This window comes from Hemitrygon akajei, chromosome 5 (assembly GCF_048418815.1).
Source record: "Hemitrygon akajei chromosome 5, sHemAka1.3, whole genome shotgun sequence".
In the NCBI taxonomy this organism is placed as follows: Eukaryota; Metazoa; Chordata; class Chondrichthyes; order Myliobatiformes; family Dasyatidae; genus Hemitrygon; species Hemitrygon akajei.
In genome coordinates this window covers 26,391,453-26,408,701 of record NC_133128.1, presented here as the reverse complement: position 1 = coordinate 26,408,701, position 17,249 = coordinate 26,391,453, and the positions used below count along the sequence as shown (strand labels likewise).

The window sequence follows — 17,249 nt, the reverse complement described above, 5'->3', positions numbered from 1 at the left end:
CCCTTGAGTTCACCTTTGAATTTCATGGCTTAGATGTGGTGAATGCTATTGGATAACATTTACTGATGATTTGAGGTAGATTACTAGATTTTGGCATGTTGCACTGATTGCTACCTCTGAGCATGATGGACCTGGGTGGGTGCTTCACACATTTTCAGATCGGGGGAGGGTGTTAATGTTTTATAAACACAAAGTACACTGCAGATGCTGGGGTCAAAGCAACACGTACAACAAGCTGGAGGAACTCAGCAGGTCGGACAGCATCCGTGGAAACGAACAGTCAACGTAGACACCTCGTATACCGTCTGGGTAGTCAGGAGCAACACCTCATATACCATCTGGGTAGTCTCCAGCCCCTTGGCACAAACATTGAATTCTCCAACTTCCGGTAATTCCCTCCCCCTCCCTTCCCCCATCCCAGTTTCACTCGGCCTCCTCCTCCAGCTGCCTATCACCTGTCTCATGATTCTGCCTTCTTCTACTACCCATAGTGCTTTCCCCTTCCATTCCTTCTTCACCTTTCCTGCCTATCCCCCCGCTACCCCTCCCCCACCCCTTGATCTTTCCCCTTACTGGTTTTTCACCTGGCACCTACCAGCCTTCTCCTTCCCACCCTCCCCCCATCTTCTTTATAGGGTCCCTACCCCCTCCCTCTTCAGTCCTGATGAAGGGTCTTGGCCCAAAACATTGACTGTTCGTTTCCATGGATACTGCCCAACATGCCGAGTTCCTCCAGCTAGTTGTACGTGTTAATGTTTTAGAGTGGAATACTGTACAGGGATTTCCGGAGCATTTGCAGTTCTACAACCAGAGCACTTGCCCCACAGCTTTTCTGTATTTGGTACTTCCAGTCATCAGCCACTGTTGATTCATTAGCTAAAAACTGAAAGCATTGGGTATGTTGTAATTGGAGAAGAGCTTCTGCAATGAAGCAATCTGAAGGGGTGGCTGAGATGAGTCATCCCCAGCACATCTGACCGATGATAAAATACTTCAGCATTGTCATTTGTAACCACTGTCTGAGCTCTAATCATCTATCCCGTGATCTTTCCCCTTACTGGTTTTTCACCTGGCACCTACCAGCCTTCTCCTTCCCACCCTCCCCCCATCTTCTTTATGGGGCCACTGCCCCCTCCCTCTTCAGTGCTGATGAAGGGTATTGGCCCAAAATGTTGACTGTTCTTTTCCACGGATGCTGCCCGACCTGCTGAGTTCCTCCAGCTTGTTGTACGTGTTGCTTTGACCCCCAACATCTGCCGTGTACTTTGTGTTTTCTTCATTCATTGATTTTGAGCACCATTGTCACCTGAACGTTGGGGGGAAGACTAGTATTTTGCAGTCGTAAGATTTATGCAATAAAGAAACAGGCCCCTTGACCCACCACGTTCATGCCAATCCTTTTGCCCATCTACACTACTCCCATTTGACAGTATTAGCTTTGTGCCTTTCGATGCCTTGCCTTTTTAAGTTGCTGTCTAAATGCCACTTAAATGTGATTAAATAAGTAGTGCAAAAACAGAAGAAAAAGTACTGAGATAGTGTTCATGAATACCCATTGTCCATTCAGAAAGCTGATGGCAGAGAAAGGAGCTGTGTTCCCTGTCCTGAAGTCCACAGTCCATTCCTTGGTCTTGCTGACATTGAGTGCAAGGTCATTATTGCACCACCTCTCATCCAGCTGATCTATCTCACTCCTTTATGCCTCCTCGTCACCGTCTGAAATTCTGCTAACAGGCGTTGTCATCGGCAAATTTTATAACATTCATGGCATTTGAGCTGTGCCTGGCCACACATTCATGGGTGTAGAAGGAATGGAGCAGTAGGTTAAGCACACTTCCTTGAGGTGTGCCTTGTGTTGATTGTCAGCAAGGAGATGTTTTACTAATCCGCACTAACTGTGGTCTTCCGGTGGTGAAGTCGAGTATCCAGTTGCAGAGAGAAGTACGGCGGCCCAGGTTTTGTAGTCTGTTTATTGGAACAGAGGGTGTAATTGTGTTGAACGCTGAGCTGTAATCAATAAACAGCAGTCTGCCATGGGTATTGCTATTGTCCATGTGGTCCAAGACCAGTGGACAGCCAGTGAGATTGCATCTTCTGTAGACCTTTTGCGGCAATAGGCAAATTGCAGTGGGTCCAGGTCCTTGCTTAGGCTGGAGTTGATTCTGGCCATGTGTACTTCATCAGAGTAAACGTGACTGCCTCTGGACAGTAGTTGTTCAGGAAGCTCACCCTGCTCTAGGGCAGTGGTATGATTGTCACCCTTTTGAAGCAAGCGGGAACCTCCAACTGCAACAGTGAGAGATTGAAGATGTTCTTGAATGCTCCCACCAGCTGATTGGCACAGGTTTTCAGTGCCCTGCCAGCTATACCATCAGGGCCTGACGCCTTGTGAGGTTCTGATGTCAGCCTCTGACTTGGACCCCAAGGTCTCTCTGACCATTAACATTCCTTCGTGTCCTACTATTTACTATGTCCTATCCTTAACTGATATAACAAAAATGCATCGCTTCATACTTGTTAGAATTAAATTTTAACACTCTGCCTATCTCTTTTATTGGATCTGTATCCTAATGTATCCTTGGACAACCTTCTTCACCATCCACAACATTGATTCCACATTGTCCACAGACTTATTGTGCTTCCTCCTTCATAGCTCTGTGTGTGTGTTGGGGGGGGGGGGGGGGGGGGGGGGGGCAAGTGTCCTAACAATCATCCCTATGGTACACACTGGTAACGGACTACCAATCAGAAAAACATCCTTCTGTTACAACCCTTTGCCCTCTATGGTCAAGCCAATTTTGAACCCAATTAGCCAGTTTACCTTGCATCCCTTCAGAACCAGCCTATCATGCAGGGCCTTGTTAAATGGCTTAAAGTCCACATAAGTGGAGCCTACCACCCTGCCTTTATCTTATTTGCCACCTGAAAACAAATCTCATTCAATTTAGTAAGGCAGATTTCCCCTGTACAAAGCCATCTGATTATCTCTAATCATCCCCTGTCATTCTACATCTACATAATCCTTTCTCTTGGTATTTTCTCCAGTAAGTTTCATTGCTGGTTTATCACTGCTGCCCTTAAATAAAGGAACAGTATTTATTATTGTCTTCTGGCATCTTGCTTGTGACTAACAAAAATGCAAAAATCCCAGTCAGAGCCTTAGCTACCTTTTCCCTTACTCCCCATAGCAACCTGGGAGACACTTCATCCAGCCCTTGGGTTGTGCATCCCAGTGCATCCAGGATATACTATTTCTTTATACTGACCAGCTCCAAATTATCTGTATACCTCTCTCTGAGCTCCCTATCTTTCCTGTTATTGGTGAATACAGATAGGAAGTATTAATTTAGGACTTTCCCACATTACTCGGTTTCAAACAAAAATCACCCTTTTGACTATTAAATAAAAACACAAAATGCTGGCAGAACTCAGCAGGCCAGACAGCATCTATGGGAGGTGGTAGTGACGACGTTTCGGGCCGAAACCCTTCATAGATGCTGTCTGGCCTGCTGAGTTCTGCCAGCATTTTGTGTTTTTATTTATTTCCAGCATCTGCAGATTCACTCGTATTACCCGTTTGGCCCCTGGTCACTCTGGTGCTCCCCAAACATTTAGCATTATTTGGAATACTCTCTTACTAAAGATATTTCATGGCCCCTTTTGTTTTTGCTCTCCTTACTACTTCTCTCCTATACTGCATATATTATTCAAGGCTTCCTGAATACCTATTGCCTCGTTTCCTTTTTCCTGATAAGTCATTCAGCATTCTTTATCATGCAACATTATCTGGTCATGCCATCATTACTGTTTTACTCTAACTGGAATAATCTGGCCCTGGGTGTTCACTTACCAGCTGTTATTTATTTGCAAACATCTGTCTCAGTTTACTTTTGCCAGGTTCCTTATGTTATAGAAATCTGCCTTCCTCCACTTCAAGACCTTAACTTGAGGACCACCTTCTCCTTTCCCATAATTACCTTGAAACTTAAAAATTATGGTTACCATTCCCAAAGCGTTTCCCTCACCCCCAACACTATCCATTTTCCCCAGGATAAGTTCAACGGCATCCCCTCTCTAATACGGCTCTCTAAATGTTGCTTCAAACTTTCTTCGATGCACTTCACAAATTGTACCCCATCTGTGCCCCTGCACTGTCAATATGAGGAATGTTTTAAATATCATACCAATATAAGGCAATTGCTTTTGCATCTTCCTGGCACTTACTTATCTTTTCCTCTAATTCCTGCTGACTATTGGGAGGCCTCTATAATAATCCTAGCCAATGTGTTTACCCATCTCTTTTTCCTAGATTCTCCTATTATTGAACAGTCCTTCCAGAATATCCTTTATAATTACTGTACAGCTGTCATGCTCTCCTAGTCAATAGTGCACTCCCCCTCTTGCATTCCTGCTGTCACTTCAGCAATTTCTATACCTGGAATATTAAGATGCCAGTCTTCCCCTTCCCTCAACAACATCATAATTCTAAGTGCTGATCTATGCTCTTGGCCAGGGGTTCCCAACCTGGGGTCCACGGATCCTTTGCTTAATAGTATTGGTCCATGGCATAAAAAAGGTTGCGAACCCCTGTTCTAGGCTCATGACTTGTCCATCAGGCTGCTTGCATTAAGTTAAATTCAAAAGATTCTACAAATGCTAGAAATCCAGTGTAACAAGTACAAAATGCTGGAGGGACTCATAATGTCAAACAGCATGTGTGAACAGTTGCTGTTTCGGTATCTTGTCAACCCTCCTATGTTCCCTAAACTGCCTCTGTCTGTTCAAGCCACTGAGCTGCTATATTTTACCCCCCCCCCCCCCCCCCACCTGCTGCACTACTGTGTTCTGGTCACCACGTTATAGGAAGGATGAGTGTGCTGATGGAGAGAATGCAGAGGAGATTCACCAGGAAGTTGCTTGGATTGAAAGACTTGAATTAGGAGGGGTAATGGAGAGGCTCATCTTCCCTGGAGTAAAGGAGGTTGACCTGAGAGAAGTGTGAAAATTGCTGGTCATGGGGATGTGGTATCTTCATCCAAAGTGTATCACTTAGAAAAGCTTGCTGTTTCATCGCTTCAGTTTCTCAAAACCCTTTACACCAGTGAATTTATTGTACATTAAGCAAATTTTATAGCACAGTAAATTGAATATGGATAAGATTACTGATATTGGTACAGAATAAATTGATTAATTATCAATAGTATTGTTTTGTCTGCCCATTTTCACTAGTCTGTATCCTATAAACATAATAACCTACTTTATGTCTTAATTTCAAGTATCATCGGTAAACTTTGATATTTTTTTGTGTACCTCTCCAGTTCTTTTGTTGAACAGAGACTATGATCATCTTCCCAATCTTGCAAGACCAAATTTCTACCTACTGTCAGGAAAATGTGTTCCTTACTCTGCCTTGCCCAGCTAATACTTCTCTTTTTTACAGATATCACTTCTCTTTTAACACCGTATACTTCCTATCCCAAGTATTACTGGATGTTGTTGTTCTTCCTTACTGCACCACGTGGCACATTGGGTAGCAGCCTCGCCAGTTCTTTAGCATTTTTTGTCAGATTTTTGCAAGGCCGAGTTACTAGCTCGATGCTTAACCCAGCACCGATGGAAAGCGTGCAAGGAGCCGGCCGGATTCGAACCTCCAACCGCTTGCCTCAAAGTCTGGTGTGGATGCCATTATACCACCGGCCAGCTTATTACTGGATGTGCTACCTTATTAAATGCTTTTTTGAAATCTATTATTTGTAATATCTACTTATTAGCTTCCATTAACCATCACTTGTTACTACTCCAGTCTTGTTACCCATATCTGATTTACATTCAGCAGATGAGAAGGCACTGTCTATAATTACAATAGATGATAATAGCTTTCAGTTTGCTGTTGAATTATAACTACTGCTTCCCATTAATCTTCTATTTTAACCTGTTAGCAGCTACATTAAAATGGGGGGGGGGGGGGCAAAAGTGCAACCCTATTCAGCAGTGTCTTCAGATAGTCTGAATGCAGAGCAGTCTTAATGCCCTTGGTTTATTTCAATTTTTTTTAAAGTTGCATTTAAATAAAATAATGAGATTTTTGTATTGATTTGGGATGGGTTGAGGGTGAGGGGACAATAAACTGGAACAAAGGAATATTTCTGAAGAGTGTGTTTTCTTTTTGCAGCATCTCCAACACTGCTAGTGGCTATTTTTTTCATTTTCGGTGCTATGCTCGTCATCCTCTTGCTACTGTACAAAGCAGGTTGCCTTACTTACTTGAGCACATATGTTCCACAATCTCTGGTACGTACACTTTGAAAAAGATGCAAGGTTAAATTTTTGCTTGGAGCAATTTTTTTGGGGGGGTGTTAGTAATGGTAGATTGAGCAAAGCTTAAAGAACTGTTTCAACCTGTAATACTTTTAAGTTGCATGTTATTAGAATTCTTCTTCGTGGTCTTGAACTTCATACACTGTCAGTCCCTAAATTCTAATCATTTGTAATGATGCTGTGTGTAAGACGTGTTCTGACCAAGAAATGCATGCTGAGATTAAAGTAGCAAGTTCTGTGTAATCATCTATCCAGTGTATTTAGTAGCGGCTTGTCACCTGTAGTTGAAGGAGCTTTCCCCTGGAGAGAGTGGGCCACTGTCACTGTGCATTGGAGACAGTAAGATTGAAGAAAGAGCAGAAGGATGTGAGGGAAGAAGCTGAGAGTTGGAATTTGTGTTTTTTGCACAACATTGTGTGTGCAAACCCAGCATGGGTTCCCAACCTGGGATCCACAGACCCCTTGCTTAACGGTTATTGGTCCATGGCAGGAAAAAAAGGTTGGGAACGCCTAGCTTTGAGGGTGAATTGTTGTCTGCATGATTGGTATGTGTCGACGGGTGCTAAGTATTAGTTGGTATCAGTGTGCATGTCCATGTGGTTTTCCTGTGGAGTGTCGAGTCCCAATTATCTCTTGCTCTGTCAAGTCCACGTGGTAACTGGCATGCAGCAGCCAACTCGTGTTGAAAGAGATCATGCATGTCCATCTTTCAGTCTTTAGCTCAGTAAAAGTGGGTCTGCCTTAGAAAAGGTATTATTAGAGTTGGAAGTAGAATATTAGAGTTGGAAGTAGAAGAGCGTGTTCTCATAAGATTCAGATCATATCTCAAATACCACTTGAGGTCCGGTTATTCAGGAAACAGTACTGTTGCTCTTTAACAGATAGTGAGATCCATAGCACAAAGATTATTCTAGTTAACAAGAACTTTGAGGCTAAGATGGGAAAACTAAACATTGGTTACCAATTGGCCAATGGAAAATAAGAGCAGAAGACTCGATTTTACAAAGACCTTTAATTCTGCGCTTAAAACTATCCTTCATTTGTTAAACTCTTATTCCTAATTTGGCATCCTGTTTGCTTCTGAGAATGCACCCAAATAAATGATGATTTAATCATTATAAAATTAGCTTGTTTTCAGTTGCTACGTTTTGATAAAGTCGAGGAGGAAACTTTTATTTGTTTAACTAGCTACAGACAATGTAACAAAGCTCAGTTGGAATGCTTCCTGAAATATATAGAAATACCATGTGGTGAAGCATTGAACTTAAAGCCACAGAGGTCAAAGCGCCAAACACCTGTGAAATTACTCCTAGGCGGCTGAATGTCCTGGAGTTAAAGGAAGGGATGTGGGGTAGAGGGAGGGGAGATAGAATATGATGAGTGGTGGGAGTGAGGTTTGGTTAATATCTGGTCATATTTGCAAATATTACATGAAATAAACATTTGGTTCTAAATAGATTTGCAGGCATTATCAATTTGTTACCAATTTTCATTAAAAATTAAGGGGGGGGATCCTTGACAGTTTTTAAAATTTAATATTTCATTTGATCTCTTCCATCAGAAAAATTTGAAATACACCCATGCTACCTACAATTATAATGACATGCAAGAAAAATTCAGTGTAATGGACCATATTAGTGTCCAGGAACAGAAGATACAAGGCATTGAAGAAGAGAGTGAAGAGGAGTCAATAACTAATGAGGAAGCGGGCTACGAACAGAATTTTCTGCCGATACCTATGCAGGACAGTGCCCAAAGTTCCAGCCTGTTTTCTGACGGAAGAACAGATGGAGCCAGTGCAGTGGTTTCTGATGATCAACAATGTGATTCTTTCACCAAGTTTGATAACTGTCTGATGGCTCCCACAGAGGTGATGAACGATGACTGCGTGGAAACTGATCTAATGAGCCAGTTACAGATGAACCACAGCAGAAAAAGCAGCTCATCTTCAGCAAGTGTTAATGCTTCAGATGTCCCACTATGCTCTGTGCAAATCCAAGATCCAGACTGCTGCTTTGTAGAATTTTCAAATGAACAGATGTGTGATCAGGAATCACGTGAATCCACTATCACTGAAAATAATGATATGAGTGATTTATTAAACTCTAAGGTTTATGACGACACTGAACTTCACCATTCTGAGAATCCAGTCCAGTGTGACATACCAGACTGTTCATTTCCCCAGACAATACAATCTAATTACATGAGTCGCTGAAGGAGGTTTGCAAGAAACAGTTGTTATGGCAATTACAAAACCACCTAACGTATCCTCTGAGCTTTAGAAGTAGCCGCACCCAACTATCTGGTGTCAGTTGAATTAATTAATCAAAGAAATATGAATTTTCGCTTTTAGCACAGCAAGAATCACTTGTGCGGCTAAGGGGATTTAAAATGTCTGATTTTTGTACATCAACAGATTTCAGAATTTTTGCACAGTTACTTGTAATATCGGGTGGCAAAACGGCGCAGCAAGTGGAAGCTGCTGCCTCAGCTACAGATCCCATTGGTTTGCACACTACTTCCTCTCAGTGATCCAGCTTCAGTCCCGATCTGTGGTGCTGGTTGGTAGGTTAACTGGCAAAATTTCGGGAGTTGATGGGAATTTGAGCAGAATAAAATTGGTTAGGATTAGTGTAAATAAAGAAAAAGGCTGCTTGGGAGGGGGGGTCAGCACAGACTCTGGGTGAAGGGCATGCCTTCATAACCTCCTGTAGACCATTCAGCCCATCAAATGTGCCATTCCATCATAGCTGAATTATTCTTATTCTCAAACACATTCCCCTGCCTTCACCCTGTAACCTTTGACACCCTGAATAATCAAGGACCTATTAATCTTTGTTTTAAATATACCCAAACACTTTGCCTCCCAGTGGCAATGAATTCCACAGATTTGCCACCCTCTGGCTAAATAAATGTATCCTCACCCTGTTCTAAAGGTATGCCCTTGTTTTCAGAGTCTGTGCTCTCCACATCCACTCTACCTAGATCTTTTGATGTTTGATGGATTTTAATGAGATCCCCGCCCCCATTCCTCTAAGCTCCAGCCCGGAGCCATCAAACACTCTTCATAAGTTGTATGTATTATTCTACGTATTTATATTATTATAAAGAACAGTGGTAGACAATATGGCCCTCAAGCCTACTGTACCATTTCACATGGCTGATTTTCATCTTTCATTCCATTTCTCCATTCTTTCAAAATAGCCATTAATCCCCTGATTCCAGACCTGAGGGAAACAACTTTTCAGTAGTCATTTTGTGTTGGTCTTTCTGAGTTTCAAGAAACATTGTATACAGTCCTAAAATTTTGTTTTTTCAAAATTTGGGAAAAAAGTCTAAGTAGAAATGTCGTAGTTCGATGTTGGTTTGTTGCCAAAACAATGGTGCTTCAGAATGGTGGGAATGAGTAATTCACTAGTGGTCATCATGTAGTGTGGGGAGTCAGGCTACAGATGATGATGTACATTGCTTGTGCTAATAATCCATGGCGCCTCATGGATGCTCAGTTCTGAATCCATAGCATGTAGCTTAACTTATGGTGTCACACAACACAAGGTGTGCTTTGTGTGATCAGAGCATTTCCTATAGAAAAGTCTACACAATGGTCATTTTACCAAATCTATCATTTGAAAAATACAGCTGGCTTGGTTTACTACCTCTCACAAGCCGGTTCTGCTGTCTTGATGGCTTGTTGGTTTGGTTCACAATGTGATGAACATTGAAGTCCTTTACTAAATGTACATACTGTATAGTTACGTTCAATGCATTTCCAAACGTTGTTCACATGTCAGCAAAGGGAAGGACAGTAAGCAATAATAGAGACTTCATTATCCATGTTTTGATATGATGCCTTGAAAATTCACAATCTAGATTTGAAATAGAGATAAAACTGAACAAATTACACAGTACCAAACCAGGGCACAGCAATAGCCTTAAATCTTCCCCTCAAGGCATGGATAGCCAAGCATCTGAAGTGGGAGAGCTGTCCCACGTACTTGTCAAGCAACAGTCAGATTCCTCCATCACAATTCCTGGTACATCCTGTCCCATCAACAAACAAATCCACCCAAAAAAAAACAGCATTGATAAGAGTAACCTTGGGAATCTTCAATATTAACTCCAGTCAGGAGCAAGGCTTTAAATTTAAATTTAATGTTACTTTTCTGACCGTTGCTGAAATTTTAACTTTTTTTAGAATTGTGTTTTTATTATTAAAATTCTAAAAACAGAATTCTGACTTACTGAAAAGATGTTCTAAGACAAAGCTTTTAAAATGGACATGTCATAGCTACTTCAGCTAAAATAATGCTGCTTCAGTGAATATAAATGTCTCAATGTTCTTATTTTCTATTTGTGGTCATTATTATGGATTTTGTTTAAGACAAATATATAATGAAAATCCATGCATGTTTTAATTGAGAGTCAATATTAACAAATAAGAGGATACAACGCCATAAAACAAAGTGGCGTCTTTCTGCCTATTTGTTGCCTTCGACATTAGCAAACATTGAACATCAGTAGTTGCAGATGCAGCTTCTAGTTGCACTCTTTACTTGTAAAGGTTTATATTATGTTTTGTAACTCCAGAACATATAATTAATCGAACGAAAAACATGGGGAGACCGGGAGAATATGTATGCTTCGGTTTTACTTCCAGCGAGGTGCACACATATATGAGGTGGCATGATGACTTTTGTCGTTCATGTACTTTTACATATAACCTGTAATTAATTATTTATACAAATAATGCTTAAACAATATATTAACAATATTACTCAAATATTGCTGATATATTAAATCCACAAGTTTTCAATACTCATTCATATTTCCTCTGGCACTTGGAATTAGGTTGTCCTAACTCAGACGCCTTGCATTATTTATTTGATGGTTAGCCACCCAGATTAACTACTACTCTGTTATGTCTACCTTAACCTTAAGGTTGTTATAGACTGGGGGTGGTATTGGGGATAGGCTCCCACCACCCATTAAATGCTCCCAATGGCATGTGCCTCAAATAGCCCCTGACAACCAAGTCCAGCTGCTGGCCTTCACGTGTGGTTTAGATACTAAGCCCAGCAGAACCGTTTCTACTGACTGGAGAAGGGGCAAAGGCAGGTTACTGGTACCTTTAAAATCAGTCGCTTCCGACAAATGAAGCTTGTCAGCCATGGATGGTAGCTCATCTAGGAGAAGGAGAAATCTAATCCCCACCTCCTCTGCCTTGCGTCTATACTCACTCATGGGGATAACTTCGGGAGTTTGGAGTAAACCCCAAGGAAATAATCCAGAGCTGGAGTCCCTAAGGCAATCCTACATTGAGTTCAACACTATCAACTCCTGCGATGCTGCTGGTATTGAACTGTATCCGTCTCTGCCATTCCTTTGGGGTCCTCCATGGAGCTTGCTACATGGGCAATAGCCTGCTCTCCAAATCATGCCAGCCGGGCTTGCGTATCTAGACAGCTTGGACACGACATCCTGGTTGATTCTGACTGACAGAGGACTCTCTCTCTCACTACCGTAACGCATCAACCCGAAACAGTCAAGTTGGCAATGCATGATTTCATTTTATCTCGACCCCTTTTCACATAACGTGGTCATGTAAGTCTACATAACTGTCTACATTCTGCTAAAAACAATAGCATGCACAATGCCACCTTAATCAAATACAGATAATACTGGAAATGTTCAGTCAATCAAGCAGAGAAAAGGGTAGAGTTAACATTTTGACTAAACATACTCCGTTGCAGGAAATGTAGCAGATACAACAAATACAAGTGCAGGGAAAGGATTGGTGCAAGGGATCTGGAGAAGATGAGAATAAGGAAAGCAGCAGCAGGAAATTGTTCTCCATTACAAAGCCTGGGAGCCATTTGTGGCTTGTTTTGACCCTAAGTGCTGCAACCATGGGCTGGAGGGTGCCTGGGTACATGGACAGAGTCTGGTCAAGTGTTAGGTAGGATAGAATTTAAGAAACTTTCTCCCCATGGCAGAGGATATCAAGTGAAAGGTAAGGGATTTGGAGGGAATCTGAGGAACAATATTTTCAACCAGGGTGTTGCTGGAATCTGAACGCACTACCTAGGATTAATTGAAGTGGAGAGCATGCAGGAACAAAACAGAAAGTTAAAGATAGAGGTAAAATAAAAATTAGTCTGTGTGTGTGTAATCTAACTGGCATTTATGCTTAAATGGTATATATGTAACTGAGAATAGGAAATGTTGCTGAAAGGTGCAGCACAAATGGGGACTTGAGCATTCTACCTCTAAATGCAGTTGTGAACTCCCTTTTCTATCTAATATATTTTGCTCTACAAATGTATTCCAGTATTATCCACTATGTACAGCTATTCTATGCCAAGCAACAAATACCACTTCCAACCGTCACATCTTATTAAAAATTCTGATTCCTCTGCAGTGGTTTGACTGCGATACTGAGCATCCTCTCATTTTGTTGAAATACAATTGTCGGTCATGAATCCAAAGTCAATTGTGAGAATGGTTTAAAAACTGTTTGTGGCTATATCTTATTTTGGGAGTTTACAAATCTTCATGTCAGTTCTCCATTTCACATTCAAAACTTTAACAACGTGGAAAACATTTAATCATTCTCAAAATGAGTGTGTTTACTAACAACATTGCCACCTATCCATTGTATTTGCGGGTTGTCTGTGAAACATTACTGTGGCATTGGTAAATGCTAACTACAGTAATCTCTGGGAGAAAGCAGGAACAGATGTCGAGAGCTCATGGCAAACAACATCTGATGTTGTAGGCTTCAATTGCACGTATAATGTAATGCAAGATTTGCCTACATAGTTACATAAATATGCATTAAAATTATCCCTCTTTCAAAAAATGTGAAATACTTTTAATTGCACACAGCAATTATAGGTTCAGCCTTGGACACATATATATGACTATAGACCTTAAAACAGAGGAGCAGAATTAGGCCTTTCTGGGTCTGCTCCGGCATTTCATTATGGCTGATCCATTTCCCTCTCAGCCCTATTTGCCTAGTTCTCCCTGTAACTTTACATGCTCTGACCATTCAAGAACCTATAAACCTCTGCCTTAAGTACCTGGCCTCAACAGCTGCCTGTGGCAACTAATTCCAAAGACTCACCACCCTCTGTGTGGTAAACAATGTGTATACCTGTCTGGACACGCCCCTCTGCTGACTGCTCCTGTGGCTCCTCCCACAGACCCCGGTATAAAGGCGAGTGGAGGCACTGCTCCTCCCTCAGTCTCCAGGATGTTGTGTGCTGGTCTCTTGCTACTAATCGTGGTCTCTTGCAGCTAATAAAAGCCTATCGTTTGCCTCCCGTCTCCGAGAGTTATTGATGGTGCATCACTCTGGCTAAAGAAATTCTTTCTCATCTCCATTCTAAATAGACGTTCTTCTATTCTGAGGGTGTGCCATCTGGCCTGAGACTCTCCCACCATAGGAAACACCCTCTCCTCATCCACTCCATCGAGGCCTTTCAACACTGGATAGGTTTCGATAAGGTTCTCCCTCCCCCCGCCCCATTTGTGTGAATTCCAGCAAGTAAAGGCCTAAGTCAGTAATTGCTCCTCATATGATAAGCCTTTCATTTCTGGAATCATTCTCGTAAACCTCCTGTAAACCCTCTCCAGTGTCAGCACATCCTTTTGTAAGTAAGGGGCCCAAAATTGCTCACAGTACTCCAAAATGAGGCCCTGCCAGTGCCCATATAAAACCTCACCATTATATCCTTGCTTTTACATTCTAGTCCTCTCGAAATGACTGCTTACATAGCAGTTCCCTTCCTCATCACTGATTTGACCTGCAAATTAACCTTTAGGGAATCGTGCTTGAGGACTCTGAAATCCCTTTGCCCCTCAGATCTTTAAATGTTCTCCCCATTTAGAAAATAGTCTAGGCTTTTATTCCTGCTACCAAAGTGCATGACCATACACTTTTCCTGACACCGTGTTCCATTTTGCCACTTTTTTGCCCATTCTCCTGATCTATCCAAGTCCTTCTGCAGTCTCCCTGCTTCCTCAACAATACCTAAGAGACCCAATATTACATTACTTTTTATATGCTAAAAATCAAAGGTAACAGGACAATTCTATAGTTACAATGTAGCTACAGTGCTTTCTTTGAATTATTTGTAGTATTCAGAGAGCTTTTTATGCACCCACGCTCCAGGTACCCAAAATTAATTAAACAGTGTTGTCTGGTTTTTATTCAACTGGTGGCCATAGCTCAAGGAAAACTATTGTTCAGGGCTGCATTTTACATTTAATCTACAATCCACGTTCATGTCTGAAGGACGATTGCTGTTGAACTTAATATTTATTATATACCGTAACTCCAGAATATTCCCAAACAAGATAATTTTTAAAATGGGATCAATGTACCATAAATGTGTACTTAGAAACATAGAAAACCTACAGCACAATGCAGGCCCTTCGGCCCACAAAGCTGTGCCGAACATGCCCTTACCTTAGAACTACCTAGACTTCACCCATAGCCCTCTATTTTTCTAAGCTCCATGTAGCCATCCAGGAGTCTCTTAAAAGACCCTATCGTTTCCACCTCCACCACCGTCGCTGGCAGCCAATTCCACGCACTCACCACTTCCTGCGTTAGAACCCTCTACCTACTTCCAAGCACCTTAAAACTGTGCCCTCTTGTGTTAGCCATTTCAGCCCTGGGAAAATGCCTCTGACTATCCACACAATCAATGCTTCTCATCATTTTATACACCTCTATCAGGTCACCTCTCATCCTCCATCGTTCTAAGGAGAAAAGGCTGAGTTCACTCAACCTATTCTCATAAGGTATGCTTATGCTCCCCATTCCAGGCAACATCCTTGTAAATCTCCTCTGCACCCTTTCTATGGCTTCCACATCCTTCCTGTAGTGAGGCATATTTGATATTGGTAGGCTTAATATCCTGTTTTTGTGTAATATAATTCCATAACATGATAAATTTAGTTACCCCAGTTGCCATTGGTGGTATTTGAAATACTATCGCTGGATCATTAGTCTAGGCTTTGGAATGTTAGTCAGAATCAGGTTTAATATCACCAGCATGTATCATGAAATTTATTAACTTAGGAGCAGCAGTACCATGCAATACATGATAATATGGGGGAGGGGAGTGAATCAAGTACACTGAATATCAAATAGTTAAAGTGTTCATGGATTCAATGTCCATTGAGGCTTCGGATGGCAAAGAGGAAGAAGCTGTTCCTGAATCGCTGAGTGTGTGTCTTCAGGCTTCTGTACCTCCTACCTGATGGTAACAATGAGAAGAGGGTATGTCCTGGGTGACGGGAGTCCTTAATAATATGTGCTGCCTTTCCGAGACACCATTCCACTACTGCAGAGGCTGGTACCCAAGATGGAGTTGACTAGTTTTACAACTTTCTGCAGCTTCTTTCAATCCTGTTCAGTAGCCATCCCACACCCCCCACCCCAGACCAGACAGTGATGCAGCCTGTCAGTAATTTAATGCTTCTAGAGATGCATGGGAGATTGCGGGTCCAGGTCTTCATATATAAACCATATAACAATTACAGCATGGAAACAGGCCATCTCAGCCCTTCTAGTCCGTGCCGAACACTTACTCTCACCTAGTCCCACTGACCCGCACTCAGCCCATAACCCTCCATTCCTTTCCTGGCCATATACCTATCCAATTTTACTTTAAATGACAGTACCGAACCTGCCTCTACCACTTCTACTGGAAGCTCATTCCACACAGCTACCACTCTCTGAGTAAAGAAATTCCCCCTCGTGTTACCCTTAAACGTTTGCCCCCTAACTCTCAACTCATGTCCTCTTATTTGAATCTCCCTACTCTCCATGGAAAAAGCCTATCCACGTCAACTCTATCTATCCCCCTCATAATTTTAAATACCTCTATAAAGTCCCCCCTCAACCTTCTACGCTCCAAAGAATAAAGGCCTAACTTGTTCAGCCTTTCCCTGTAACTTAGGAGCCGAAACCCATTCTAGTAAATCAAAACTTCGAAGCAACAATCTGCTTCAAAAACTTAAGTTGAGCAGCAGTAATGCGGGGAATTGTCTATGTTTTGAAATGAAATCCTGCAGCCGATCTGAATTATGTTTCTACGCAGCATTGTATTGGGGATCGCTTGTAGATGAAAATTTTGTATTTTTATCTCCCTCTGTTTGGAGGCTGTAGTGGCAGAGACAATTTCTCACAGGACTCAAGAGGAACAATGAATGGCCTAGTACTAGAAAGAAAATGGCTACCCTGGAGGGCTGATATGAGGTGGAGAGTAGTAGATCAGATGGGTGGGGACTTGACGGCAAGTAGTACAGCCGTCATCTTGTCAACCTTACCCAATTAAACTACAAACATGGATCATGTGAGATGTATGAGGGCACTTATACAAGTTCACCCCACAGCACTAAGAAAATACGAATTTATATCTTCCCCAGCTCCCTTGGTTAACAGACAGGTGATAAGATTTAAAAATCTACTACCATGGCATCTTGGGTGTTTCAATTCACAGAGGCACACGGCATCAAGTCCATCATCGAGGTTTCAGGCAATGAAAAAAATAAATTAGGTAGGAGGTTTGTATGGGATTGATTGGGAAATTGTTGCATAGTTGCACGCACGTTTTAAAAGTAGAAAAATTGAGTAATGCTGTAAATATCATCATTGGGCACGCCCTCTGGATTTTTCGATAATAGACGAAACAAACACGCATGCGTGGTGTAACACTGAGTTTCCTGTACAGTATTCCTTCTCTGGAGAACTGTGTTTGCCACAGAGGAAAACATCGTGGAAACGCCAATGTTTTTGGCAAGAAAAACGGTCAGCTTTGTAAGAATAATTACTCCAAACCGATCAAAGCAAAAACCAAAGCTGTAACCGTGAGCACTCTCCCGGGGGACATTATTACACATAGGAATACAATATC

General features: G+C 41.9%; 1 protein-coding gene across 2 annotated transcripts in view; it reads left to right on the top strand.

The window, feature by feature from the left end:
- LOC140727566 (uncharacterized) overlaps positions 1 to 13,159 on the top strand; it is a 40,056-nt gene extending 26,897 nt beyond the window's left edge. For both annotated transcript variants that reach the window (XM_073045055.1, XM_073045054.1), the window contains exons 8-9: positions 6,173 to 6,291; positions 7,880 to 13,159. In XM_073045055.1, coding sequence (XP_072901156.1) covers positions 6,173 to 6,291; positions 7,880 to 8,533 — 773 coding nt within the window. In that variant the 3' untranslated portion in view covers positions 8,534 to 13,159. The remainder of the gene's footprint in view (positions 1 to 6,172; positions 6,292 to 7,879) is intronic.
- Positions 13,160 to 17,249: the final 4,090 nt, after the last annotated feature.